Below are 14,422 nucleotides of genomic sequence, written 5' to 3'. Positions count from 1 at the left end.
GTTCAAGTCTTACAGGTATGTTTGTGTGTATTTATATATTTGATATTATGTGCTGAATTGATGGTAATCCTGGTCAGGTCAGATCTTGACGGGAAACTTGGTTTTATAGATCACATTTTATCTCTGCAGTCATTTACTATGGTGCTTAGTCACTGAAACAAATTTGCATGAGGTTTTTAATGCTGTCTAGTGAATGAAGACACATTTATCACATAGAAGAAAAAAGACTACATAGATGTAATATCATTTCAAAATAACATAATGTAAACAGCAAAACTAAGTTTCAGCTTGAGTCTTAGCAATGTCCTTTGTGGATACTCAATCCCAGGCAAGTGTCATTCTTATCTGAGCCCTTCAATACCTTATTTAACTGATACTTCCCAGGTTTTATTACCTGGAGACCTCCTTCCACTTCTGACAGCTAGAAGACTTCCACATAAACTCTTAAAGTGGTACACCTTATGAATGAAGAACCCTACTGAGTGGTACACTTTATGAATGAAGAACTCTACTGCTGGATGAAACAGTTCTCATGAATTGAAAAACTTAAATCTTCTGAACTGAATTCAAAGTACCAGTGGCCCCTCATCTGTCTTCTCTGTTTATCTTAAAAGTTCAACTTTGTAAACACTTTTTCAATTAACAAAACAGGTATCAGACTAAGCACTAAACTGGAGTCACATAGGACCAGTCCTGTTCTTCCTTCAAAACTTTTGGCTGGTCTCTCTCTCAAAAGGACATTGATGAAATATGTTGGCTTTTTTCTACAATCTGACTGTTTCTTGGTCACTCTATCATTTTATTTCCAGATTTTAAAATTCTGAATTTCAAATTCTTAAAGTGACATGGTAGATTTCAATTCACTGGATCTATTAATCAAGTAACACAATCTCAACACCAATGTACTCAAAATGAGCAAATGTAAATGTGTCGGCAATACCAAAATTTCCTCTGATTGCCTCATTTGACTCATGAAGCCACATGATGTGGCCCTACCTCAGGCATTGTCAATCGACAGATCGTGGCTTTATCGAATAAACCTTGATTAATGCAGCTGAGGAGGATCTCGGAATCATGTCTACTACTTCCTCAATGCCTCTTGTGGAACAGACTTTAATCCTGATTCAACGTGCCCTTCATCAAAAGGGTGACTGAGTAACATCATATCTCCATTGAAAGTTCCTCCAGAATGAGGCGTTTGATTTTTGTGTCTTCTCATGAAAACCATAAGCTTAGAAGAGATTTTATTGTTGTTCTCTCTTCTTCCCAGCTTTTTGTTCAACTGCTGAACAAAATTAATGAGAGCAAGAGGGGACTTTGTTGCTTCTACCTGGTCTACCCACTAGAAAGAAGCAAAATCCTCTTGGAAAATTATTGAAAGTCATTGGCCCAGCCAGCTCTGCCCCACAAGTGAATTTTAAAGTCCTTGCCTCGTTAGACCTAATCTTTGCTTCAGGAAGGTGATGGAAAGATGGAAACATCGGCCCCAGGTGTAGATCCAAGGCAGCAACTGGGATGGGTGAGTGACATGACAGTGTGGCTAGGAGGCCTATCTCGGTGCTCTGGGATTTTGGCCTAGTTGCTTTAGAAGCTGTTAGACCTCACCACTCGCATCCCCTCACCCATCACCTTAATTCACGCTTACTAAATCCCCACCACCAAACAACTTCCTATGCTTCCCCCCAAATGAATTCATGCATTCATGCACCCACCCACACTCTTCACAACCTACATGGAACCTCCATGCTGACTGCTGTCCCTTATACATATCCCTATGCCAGCTTCATAACTATATACTCACTCCCAACTATGGGCGGCTCACAGAACCACATGGAGATGGAAAAACCTAACAATCTATATTAGCTCTTACTCATGCACACTTGATAGTCAGAGTGTTCCCATTCGTGAACTGCAGTTAAAACTTTTAAACTCCTCAAATGTTTAAATCTTACAAAAAAAACAAATATAATTTCAGACCCTACATTAAAGACAGCGAATCGTTTATTGGTCCATTTACATGCTAATCAAATTATGAACTCCAAACCCCCACTGAGATTATATAAGCTTTGAAACTCAGCCAAGCATTCATAATAATATACTAATGGTAGCTGTTAGGAAATGTCAACAAAGATCTCTGTTGAAATTGCCTGACAAGATACTGATAATTTTTCTAACCTGCTGAGTGCTCCATCAAAGCATGCCAAAGGAGGAAGTTTCTTATTCAGCTTTGACACCTTCAGATGGCATATTTTTTAATATTTAATGATTGGGAGAATTTAACGCTTGACAATGACACAGGTGTTACCCAGGATCATTTACATCTACTCCATTGTTTCATGACTTCCATACTATTGGTTCAGGATCAGTTTGAAAGGTAGACAGGAATCAATGGGTTGAATGTCAATAGACAATAGACAACAGACAATAGGTGCTGGAGTAGGCCATTCGGCCCTTCGAGCCAGCACCACCATCCATTATGATCATGGCTGATCATCCACAATCAGTATCCTGTTCCTGCCTTATCCCCATAACCCTTGATTCCACTATCATTAAAAGCTCTATCCATCTCTTTCTCAAAAGTATCCAGAGACTTTGCCTCCACTGATTTCTGGGGCAGAGCATTCCATATATCCACCACTCTCTGGGTGAAGACGTTTCTCCTCAACTCTGTTCTAAAGAGCCTACCCCTTATTTTTCAACGGTGTCCTCTCGTTCTGGACTCACCCATCAGCGGAAACATGCTTCCTGCCTCCAGAGTGCCCAATCCCTTAATAATCTTATACGTCTCAATCAGACCCCCTCTCATCCTTCTAAACTCAAGACTATACAAGCCCAGTTGCTCCAATCTTTCAACATATGATAGCCCCACCATTCCAGGAATTGACCCTGTGAATCTACGCTGCACTCCCTCAATAGCAAGAATGTCCTTCCTCAAATTTGGAGACCAAAACTGCACGCAATACTCCAGGTGCGGTCTCACCAGGGCCCCGTACAGCTGCAGAAGGACCTCTTTACTCCTATACTCAATTCCTCTTGTTATGAAGACCAGCATGCCATTAGCTTTCTTCACTGCCTGCTGTACCTGCATGCTTGCTTTCATTGACTGATGGACAAGAACACCTAGATCTCATTGTACTTCTCCTTTACCGAACTTGACTCCATTGAGATAGTAATCTGCCTTCCTGTTCTTGCCACCAAAGTGGATAACCTCACATTTATCCACGTTAAACTGTATCTGCCATGCATCCGTCCACTCACCTAGCCTATCCAAATCACCCTGTATTCTCATAACATCCTCCTCACATTTCACACTGCCACCCAGCTTTGTGTCATCAGCAAATTTGTTAATATTACTTTTAATGCCTTCATCTATATCATTAATGTAAATTGTAAATAGCTGCGGTCCCAGCACTGAACCCTTGTGGAATCCCACTGGTCACTGCCTGCCATTCCGAAAGCGACCCATTTATCATTACTCTTTGCTTCCTGTCAGCCAGCCAATTTTCAATCCAACTCAGTGTTTTGCCCCCAATACCATATGCCCTAATTTTGTTCACTAATCTCCTATGTGGGACTTTATCAAAGGCTTTCTAAAAGCCCAGGCACACTACATCCCTTATCCATCTTCATAGATACATCCTCAAAAATTCCAGAAGATTAGTCAAGCACGATTTCCCCTTCATAAATCCATGCTGACTTTGACCTATTCTGTTACTGCTATCCAAATGAGTCGTAACTTCATCTTTTATAATTGACTCCAGCATCTTTCCCACCACTGACGTCAGGCTAACTGTCTATAATTTCCTGTTTTCTCTCTCCCTCCTTTCTTGAAAAGTGGGACAACATTAGCCACCCTCCAATCCGCAGGAACTGATCCAGAATCTATAGAACCTTGGAAAATAATTACCAACGCGTCCACAATTTCTAGAGCCACCTCCTTAAGTACCCTGGGATGCAGACCATCAGGTCCCGGGGACTTATCAGCCTTCAGACCTAACAGTCTATCCAACACCATTTCCTGCCTAATATAAATACCTTTCAGTTCGTCCATTACCCTCGGTCCTTCAGCCACTATTGCATCTGGGAGATTGCTTGTGTCTTCCCTAGTGAAGACAGATCCAAAGTACCTATTCAACTCTTCTGCCATTTCCTTGTTCCCCATAATAAGTTCACCCGTTTCTGACTTCAAGGGCCCAATTTTAGTCTTAACCATTTTTTTTCTTTTCACATACCTAAAAAAGCTTTTACTATCCTCCTTTATATTTTTGGCCAGTTTGCCTTCATAGCTCATTTTTTCGCTGTGTATTGCCTTTTTAGTTATCCTCTGCTGCTCTTTAAAAGCTTCCCAGTCCTCCGGCTTCCCACTCATCTTTGCTATGTTATACTTCTCTTTTATCTTTATACAGTCCTTAACTTCCCTCGTCAGCCACGGCCGCCCCCGCCTCCCCTTAGGATCTTTCTTCCTCTTTGGAATGAACTGATCCTGCACCTTCTGCATTATGTCCAGAAATACCTGCCATTGTTGTTCCACTGACATCCCTGCCAGGGTATTGTACCACTGAACTTTGGCCAGCTCCTCCCTCATAGCTCCATAGTTCCCTTTATTCAACTGCAATACTGACACTTGCGATTCTCCCTTCTCCCTCTCAAACTGCAGATTAAAACTTATCATATTATGGTCACTACCTCCTAATGGCTCCTTTACTTTGAGGTCCCTGATCAAATCCGGTTCATTGCACAACACCACATCCAGAACTGCCTCCTCCCTGGTAGGCTCCAGTACAAGCTGTTCTAAGAATCCATCTCGGAGGCACTCTACAAACTCCCTTTCTTGGGGTCCAGTACCGTCCTGATTTTCCCAGTCTACCCGCATGTTGAAATCTCCCATAACAACTGTAGTGATACCTTTGTGACAGGCCAATTTCAACTCTTGATTCAACTTACACCCTACATCCTGACTACTGTTTGGGGGCCTGTAGAACACACCTACTTAAATAGCACTCATTCACCTTTCCAACAGCCTCTCTGCTCCAACCTCATTTCCGCCCAGCTCCCACCAGTCTCTACTGCAAAAAAGACCGTTGGCTTCGAGGTAAGTACTTATGGACTCCTTACAGTCCTACATCTTACGGTCTATAGTCTATTTGACCTCAGCACTACGTTTAAATGGCCTTTTGTGTTCGGGTTCCTTCCCTGTCACAACCTGGCAACAAAAGTTAGATCCATTGGAAATATGGGGCAGGGCTTTCGTCCTGGGTCCCAACCGTAGAGCTAACCTGAGAATCAAAGCTGCACATGTTCACAAAATATTTCAATCTCCCTTTCCCTTCAAAAATACAATTATTTCACTGAAATGCTGTGAGGAGGCAGAAAGTGTTCTTTCTGACTGTTGAGAATGAATCCCATCTAAACACAAATAAATGTTAATGAATTTCTTTAAAGGCTGCAGATGGTCCACGTACATGCCAGATCCATAGTAGATTAGCTGTTGATTTGGAATTACTTACAGACATAAGAACACGAAGTAGTGTTTTTTTTTCCGCAGTGAGATGCAGCAGCTGCCTTCTGTGAACTTAGAGGTTTTGAATGTGCTTCAAACAGAAACATTAAACTTCCAGCTGAACGGCCTTAAATGCGCCTGCTCTTCCTAGTTATGAATATTCCACTTGAATAATTAATTTATTCTGCCTGCTTGGGTGAACATAAAAGGTACCATGCCCCTGTTTGAGGAAGGAGAGAGAATTCTTTCACTGTCCCAGCTAACATCTGTCTCATAACCTGCCTTACTAAAACAGGTCAAGCCTGTTTCGCTTTTCATTACCATTGTGGGATCTTGCTGTGCATAAATTAACTGCCACACTTACCCACATAACAACAGGGGTACACATTGACAATTAATTAATTGTCTAAAATTGGGGACATTCACAAAGGTGCCCTGCAAAATGAGCTGTACCTCGTGCTTGTGTGCCCTCTCTCTCTCTTTCTCTCTTTACCTTTCTCCCTTCCACCTCTGTCAAAAGTCTCAAGAATCTCTTTGACTGATTGGCCTGTTAGTTATTGCCAATCCACACCAACCGCTCCCCCCAAACCCTCGATGGCTGAAGGCAACACCTGTTCTGCTGACGTAATGGTATCTGACAACAAAGACACTGTGTGCAAATAGCATGGTGTTACAACATGACAACAGTGATACACCTCAAGTGTACTTTCAGTTGACTGAAAAATACTTTGGAATATTCTGAGTCATGAAATGTGCCATATCAATGCAAGTTATTTCAGTATATTTTCACCCATAGGAAGCAAAGTAGGTTTTGCAGCTCTTTAAAGTTATTTCACCATTTAATATCATCATTTGCCATTCAATATTACATCACCATTCAACATCAATACCACCCATTCACCATTCGATATGTGTGAATGTATATGTGCGTGCGTACCTGTGTGTGGAATGTTTACATATGTCTACATGTGTGTGTGTGTGTGTGTGTGTGTGTGTGTGTGTGTGTGTGTGTGTGTGTGTGTGTGTGTGTGTGTGCGCGCACGCGCGCGCGCACGCATGCAAGTGAGAATTAATCCGGGTGCGATTTAAGTGGGATCTTTAATAGAAATTTTGTGAGATGAAGTGCAATTATTCAGTTAAATACAAAATCCAACACAGGATGGCAGCACCATTTTAAATTTAAATATTAAACTTTACAGTGGGATACAGAAAGAAAGAAACGAGTCAGACAGTTTATCAAAGAGCTGGCACAAGCAGGAGAGACTGAATGGTCTCCTTCTGCACTGTTTTGTTCTGTGGTTCTTTAACTCTGTGACCTCAAATATGAAATGCTAACTTCCAATTTCTTACACAGACCTGCACCCTCCCTACCTTTGTAACCTCCTCAACTCCTCAACCTTCTGAGATCTCTGTTCACCTAATTCTGTTTTCTTCTGTATCTTCAATTTAATTGCTCCCCCATCAGTGCCTGGCCCTTCAGCTGCTGAGCCTTAAACTCTGGAATTCCTTCTGATTCAAGCTCTCAAGACAACAGTCTTCTTTTGTGACTTTATCGAAACAATCTGAAAGACAGCAAACTCAGTCAGTGCCACACAGTCGAGATCACATGACTGTGGCAAGGAGGATGCACATTGGTCCAGATTTCATTGCAATCTGGAAATATTCGTCTTTCACACAGAAAATAAACAAAAATTGCATACATGATCATGTACATTTTAAGTTAAAGCTACCCACTGTGATTATGACTGTTCTCACCCATGAGCAGTTTGTTATTCTTGTCAGTCTCTGCAGTTACATTGAAGTCTTTAATTCATGTCGATCTCTTAATAGTATGTGTGTGTGTTGTGGGCAGCTGAACTGGGCAATATTGTTTCTCCAGCAAGAACCATTCCCACATCATCTGTTGTTGCTGTGATACCTGTTGTTCCTCCCTTTGCATTGTTGGGTTATGTGGACCTCTGGGTTTGATGATTGATCTATTGACTGGGCAGGCACTGGGTTCACATTTTCCTGATCAGCAGCCCTGCACTTGAGGAACAGCTTCTCCAGCTGCGCATCTGTCCCTGTAGTCACTATGGTTTATGTGGTCATTCACTTCCTTGGGAATCCAGTGGAACATCTGTAATACCACGAGCTTGTAATTCAGAATCCTGCATTATCATTCCAGTTTGAATCCCACCATGGCAGATGATTAAATTTTAATTCAGTCAAACTCTGGAATGAAAACTTATCCCAATGGTGACCATATTTTAAAAAACCTACCTAATTCACTAATGTTGCCTACGGTGAAAATCTGCCATTCTTACCAGGTCTGGTCTATGTGTGACTCCAAACCCACAGCAATGTGGTTGACTCTTAACTTCATCCTGGGAAATTAGGGATAGGCAATGAACCCTAGCCAAGCCAGCGATGCCTGCATCCCATAAGCATATAAAAAGAAACTTCTGCTGTTTATAGTCAAGGTGACAATTGCTGTAAGTAGGTCCCGAGTTCCTATTTGGAATGATGCTTCTTGGGAGTGTTGAATGTTTGTACCCTGACTGGTACTCCAGGGCTCAAACTCTGTCAGTGGTTTGGCAGTCTTGTACAAGTGAAATTTGGCCTTCTGCTGTTTCATCTTTTATTTTGTCAACTATGCCTGTTACAACTTCATGACTTCAGTCTTCTGCTGTTGGAAAAGTAGAGAGGGTGCAACAAGACATTATACTTTGTACTGGGTTACTTTCCATAAGTTCAGTAGGCACGTTTCCCCACTCAAGGATTGCCTTGTGTATGTTTGTGTGAGATTTGCTCAATTTCTTTATGATTCCTTTGCTAATCAATATTTTCTGATTCAGCCTTCCTCCTGCCTGGGCATAGTGTTGAGATGATGTATGGTGAATCTTTTATGAAGTACCCATATTCCTTACACATAAACTGAAGGCCATTGTCTCTCATGACGATACTGGGAATGACAGAATTGCTGAAGTCTGCTTGTAGTAACCTTTGCAACCTCCTCAACTCCTCAACCTTCTGAGATCTCTGTTCACCTAATTCTGTTTTCTTCAGTTCAGGTTCAGTAATCTCAGCAGTAACCATTGATATCAACTGGTCCACCTACCAGAAGTCAGATCGTAGTCTATCATGACAAGATAATCAGTTCCCATGGGTGTGAAAAGGTGACTCCCAGTTACGCCCTGTAGTCTATCTGCAATGTTGTGTCATCAGCAGCTCTCTAGTTTGTTCAGCTAGCTACTCAATACAGGCTGTGCACTGGTTAATGTTGTCCCCGATGTTACTCATGTTTGGCCAGGAGACCTCATCTTTCACCTTCCTCTGTTCAGTGGCCTGCATGGATACAAATAGCTACATATCTTCCATCAAATCTTTAGGGGTAATGACTCTATTTCTGTTGTACAATATGCCATCTTAGGCTGTCAGTTCATCTCTATCTGCCAACTGTGCTCTTATAGATGTTAGGCAGGTGGAAAGTTAGGGCGTGGGTGGTGACGGCTGAGAAGTGTTATTGCTGGACTATTAATCCAGAGGCCCACGTAATGCTCTGGGGACGTGGGTTTGAATCTCACCATAGTAGATGGTGACCATAACGCAATTGTTGGAAAAACCCGATTGGTTTTCGGGAAGGAAGCTGCCATCTTTGCTGGCCTACACGTGACTCCAGACCCACAGCAATGTGGTTGACTCTTAACTACCCTCTGCACAATTAGGGACGGGCAATAAATGCTGGGCTTGCCAGTGAGAGCCTCATTGGTATTTTCTGCAAGAAGCAGAGTGTTACATCTTATTGGGTTGTTCACCTGATTTGAGCAAGGTGCTTGTTGGGTAGATTCAATGTCATGGTAATAAAGTGTGAAGCTGGATGAACACAGCAGGCCAAGCAGCATCTCAGGAGCTTCAATGTCTGCTGGATTGATGCATACTCTCAACTTTCCAGGCTGAAGCTAATCCATTCTGTCAGAGTTGTCAGTAGATTACTCCCTTCCCCTCCAACTCTTCTACTTTGTATTTCAGGCTGGCCTGGATGGCAGCTGGACCTGAATTGGTCTTATATCTCATCTACTTCAAGATGTTATTCTCCAGGAAGCCATCCAAATTCTGGAAACAATCACTGTACTCCGCTAGGTTGTGTCCCATGCTTAATGCGTTAATGTGCTGTGACACATTGCAGATCCCATGTAGGCGTTGAGGGTTGCCAATTCAAACGTTAGTCCTGCTCCAGTTGAAGTGTCTGTATTTTGCCTGCCATATGTTTGGAATATTTCGTATATTTATATTTGAGGACTATGCGATTAAAGCGAAAAATATCGAACGGTTCGTACATTTTCTGAATTAAAACATGTTTGCCATGTGTATTTATCAAAGCTTAATATGTGCTGTAAGCCACCTGCTGTTTACAGAAAAAAATCGCACGACCTTGTAAAAAAGGTAAGCAAAGGTTTTAAGAAGGTAAAATTTATGGCCCTTGGTTACTGAAAAACTTGGTTTTGAATAGATTATGGGTCTTCTATGCTAACTGTTGCCTAGAAACCCTTTCTGGATTTGATTTTCAGTATAACAGACTAAAGCACCAGTAAAGAAGGCATCCCAGAGGATAGAAGCCCCTCTCCATTTCTCTGCAGTGGTTTCCGGGAAAATAAGGAAGTTCCTAAATACCAGTGTTTCTGATTACTTTGTAAAACCTTAAAAGTTGGACCATGACCACTTTCCAGATGCTCAGATCCAGATTAATTGCAATCAGAGCTGAATATCTTTCATCAGTCTGTAGGCTATCAACAGTTCAATTTTTGCAACAGTAAACCTGGTCGACCATGAGGCGATCATTTTCTATCTTTTGGTTTCACACCTTTGCCTCTCTCGGCAGAATCTCCCTCTTGGTTTTCTTTAGAAACATTATCTCTGCAGAGACAGTTAGCTTTCTATGTTGTGTGAGTGTGACTGTGTTTGGGATTAAGGGTACATAGTTCTAATTCCACAATAACCAATGTTTGCCGTTTGATTTTAAAGTAAGTTTTTTTATAATAAACAAATTATTTAGAATCTCCTAAAGAACTCTGGTGAAAATGTTTCTTTTACTCTGGACATTAGTACAAAAGAGAGAAGAAGGGAAATAAACAATGAACAATTTGGTTAACAAAACCAACACATTTGTACTGCTATCGGCACTGGTGGAGTAATGGGGATTGATTATCAGCAGATTCCTCCCATTACATTTGTAACACATCCATGACCTGAACTCCAGAACTTTATTGATGTCATTGCATTTGGCTCATAGAGTAATCTATCCTCTTGGCACTAATATACTTTCAAAGCTAATCTCAGCCATGGTAACCATGAAAGTATCAATGATTGCCAAAACAAGACCCACTAATGTTCTTTAGGAAAGGAAGTCTGATGTCTTTCCTTCTGTTCAAGACCAATTAGAGATCAGCAACAAATGCTGGCTCTACCAGTGATGAGAACACATTCCATGTAAGAATACAACAAAAGAAACCTGTTTCAAAATCTTCCTTTGTGTTTCGGGGTCAAAGGTGTCCTGCGGCATCATCATGAAATGCCTCAAGATGTTTCCTTATGGCAAGAGTGCTACGAAAATGCAAGCTGCAAAGCTAACCTCGCAATAAGATATGCGATGCAGGAGAAAGGTGTGTAAACCAACAAGAAGTTAATATTGATCAGAGAGAGAAAACAGCTAGTGCCAATTTACAAAGCCCTGTCTGACTCCCACTGAGAGTCAACACTTTTCACTTTTGGATAGTCCCTGAATAAAATAGATAGGAATTAGAAAGTTTCTGAATGATTCACTGTCAGTGACTCTGAATGTGACAAGATCCTGGCAGCATTTACGCTTAGTTCTTTTCTCCAGACACTTATGCTGATTAAGGAGCCATGAGACACTCTGGCATGTTCACAAGCTAAATGTGTGGAAACTGTGAGCCTAATACCACATGGTGCATGCACTTCACTCAGCTGGAAAGCCAAAATATTTTAAAAATATTTTTAAAAAGCCAAAACATATTGAGTACTCAAGGTTTAGAAGTCTAATAAAAAGATGAAAGATGAAGGGTTTTATAACATCAGATCAAAAAAATCAGAAAGCACAAAAGGTCTGCCTTGCAGCCATTGTTCAAGTTCTGGCTCCTTTCCAGTTAGTTGCTCTCCACTGCTCTTTCCCCAGAGCCCTGCAAAATTTTCCTGTTTCAAACTAATAACTAATTTCCTCATGAAGCTTAGTATTCAATGTGTTTTATCCATTCTTTCAGGCAGGCCATTCCATAATGTGACAACAATTCCATAATGTAAAAACTATTCCTCCTCATTTCTCCCTGTATGTATAAAATCAGACCAGGAGTCAGCAAATCAAACCCTTGAACCTTCTCCACCATTTTGCATGATCGTGGCTGATCTGATGAGAATGTCAAGTCCACATTCCTGCCTGTGTTCACCTATCCACCCCCTTGCTTTACAAGGATCTGCATACCCTGCCTTAAAAATGCTGAAGGACCCTGCTTCCAACATCTTTTCTGGAAGGTGAAGATACCATAGAGAGACGACCAGCAGTGGATTAACCTGAGGGTCACCACCAGGGATGGGGTTGAGAAGGAGAGTCTTCCCTGGTAATCTCAGCCAGTGTGGGAATTGATCCCACACTGCTGGTATCACAAACCAGCTGTCCAGCCAAAGGAGGTAGCAGAGAGTTCCAGGAACTCATGACTGTCTGAGAGAAAAACATTTGCCTCATCTCTGGTTTTATGTTTGACCCCTGATTTTTTAACTGCGACACCCAATTTTATGTTCCTGCACAAGAGGAAACATCAATTTCCTATCCAGTCTGTCAAGACGCTTCAGGATTTTTTTGCCTCAATCAAGTCATCTCTTCCTTTTCGAAGCTCCAGGAATACAATCCTTACTTGTCCACCCTTCCCTGTGAAAACAACCCTTCCATTTCAGCTATCAGTCTCGCAAACCATCTCTGAATTGCCTCCAGTGCATTTCCAACCTTCCATAAATAAGGAGACCAATGCTGCGCTTAGTACTCCCAGGCGTGGCCTCATTGAAGCATAATCTCCCTGCTTTTGTGTTCCATTTCCCTCACAATAAATGACAACATTCTATTAGCTTTCCTAATTGCTTGCTGTGCCTGCAAGCTAACCTTTTGCCATTCGTCTTAACTCTGCTGACACTGATTACCACCCCTGCTGCCAGTGAAAAAATTATTGTTGATCCTCTCCATAAAACCCTAATTCTGGGGTTTAAGACGAAAGCTTACTACTGCCTTCTCAGGACTGCCAACAATAGACAATGACTACCCCCCCCCCCCCGCCCCCCATTGTTTTCCATGTGGGCAACTGCAGAAAGAATTAGAGCAATAGGTTTCTGATGCTGTCTTTTATAATCGTGTGTGGTGAAGAAGGAGGGAGAGGACTTGTATTTATAATGCACCATTCATGGCTTCAGGATCCCTCAACGCACTTGACAATGAAATGCTTTTTTGGAAAGGTCTGTTGTGATGTGGGAAGAAGCTAAAGCCAGTTTGTAGGCAGGAAGCTCCCGCCAGTGGTAAGGCCACAATGCTCAGATCATTTTATTTTCCCATAATGGGTAAAGAAGGGTTTTGTTGGGGGTTGGGAGTGCTGGCACAGAATGGCATCTGCACATTGATTGGAAACAGCTAAACAATAAAGATTTGCAGGATGCAACCAAAAGATAAAGGGTAAATGCCTCCCATTACAATTAATTATTCACATTGAAACATGGTCATTGTTTCTGCTTTGTTTCCAGTTGATTTCATCGGAGGATTTGATTCCTATGGCTATCAGGCCCCACAAAAGACCTCTCACCTACAGTTGCAGCCTCTCTACACGTAAGTGCTTCTCTCTCTGCTGAAGGTAACATTCCACAGCTTCCTACCGATCCAGCCCAAGCTGCTGACTTGGTTTCCCCCGCAGCTCCTCATTCCATCACTTAAACCTCCTTCCGATACTCCATGGCTTGTTGTCTGGGGATAACATTCCATATTTCATTCTTAATGCTTGTCTGTGAAAATGCCTTTAGTTTTATTACTCGTTTCAGTGCACTAAATACTGCTAATTGTCACTGATGGGGGAAAGTAAGAGACCAGAGAGCTGTGTGGAACTTTGAATCTCGTAAACACAAGCGCTGGCAGGGAGCTGGGTTTGGAGATACTGTGATAATACAGTGTGGGGCTGGAGGAACACAGCAGGCCAGGCAGCATCAGAGGAGCAGGCAAGTTGACGTTGTGGGTCGGGACCCTTCTTCAGAAGTGAGGAGGGAGAAGGAAGCTCAGAAATAAATGGAGAGAGGTGGGATGGGGCTGGGAGGGTAGGTGTGCTGGTAATAGGTGACTGCAAGTCGGGAGTGGTGCGAATTGGTCAGTGAGAGATGGATAGGTGGGAGAGAAGATGGACACGTTATCCGCCTGTGTTTGCTGGGTAAACTAGAGGATCTGCATCTATAAACGTAGTGTCACCAGCTGTCACCATAACCTCCACAATCCTCCTTGGAGAGAATGCAAGATGATTTGTAAAAACTGCTCCAGAAATGAGGAACATCAGTGATGAGGATCGATTAAAGAAGTTGAGACCATTCTCCTTGGAGAGAAGAAGACCGAGAGGAGACTAATAGAGGATTTCAAAATCATGAGTGGGCTGGGTGGAACAGATGGGGAGAAGTTGTTTATGCTCATAAAATAAACAAGAACAAGAGGATATAGATTCAAACTTTTCTGTTCTTTTGTGGGATGTGGGTGTCGCTGGATGGCCAGCAATTTTGCCCATCCCTTGTTGCCCTTGAAGTGCAAACAAAGATAAAGTAAGAAACAAACTTTCTCACCCAGTGGCTAGTTAGGATCTGCAATGCACAGCCTGGAAATGTGATGGAGGCAGGTTCGATTGAGACATTGGA

At 42.1% G+C, this 14,422-nt stretch overlaps 1 protein-coding gene across 4 annotated transcripts in view; it reads left to right on the top strand.

Moving 5' to 3' along the window:
- The window catches only part of nkain1 (sodium/potassium transporting ATPase interacting 1), a 522,606-nt gene that overhangs the window by 482,511 nt on the left and 25,673 nt on the right, over positions 1-14,422 (top strand). For all 4 annotated transcript variants that reach the window (XM_059654446.1, XM_048558122.2, XM_059654447.1 and 1 more), the window contains exon 6: positions 13,280-13,361. In XM_059654446.1, the coding sequence (XP_059510429.1) occupies positions 13,280-13,361 (82 nt within the window). The remainder of the gene's footprint in view (positions 1-13,279; positions 13,362-14,422) is intronic.

Source organism: Stegostoma tigrinum, chromosome 24 (genome assembly GCF_030684315.1).
Source record: "Stegostoma tigrinum isolate sSteTig4 chromosome 24, sSteTig4.hap1, whole genome shotgun sequence".
Taxonomy (NCBI): domain Eukaryota; kingdom Metazoa; phylum Chordata; class Chondrichthyes; order Orectolobiformes; family Stegostomatidae; genus Stegostoma; species Stegostoma tigrinum.
Note: the sequence above shows the minus strand (reverse complement) of the source record. Positions and strands in the feature narration are given on the sequence as shown.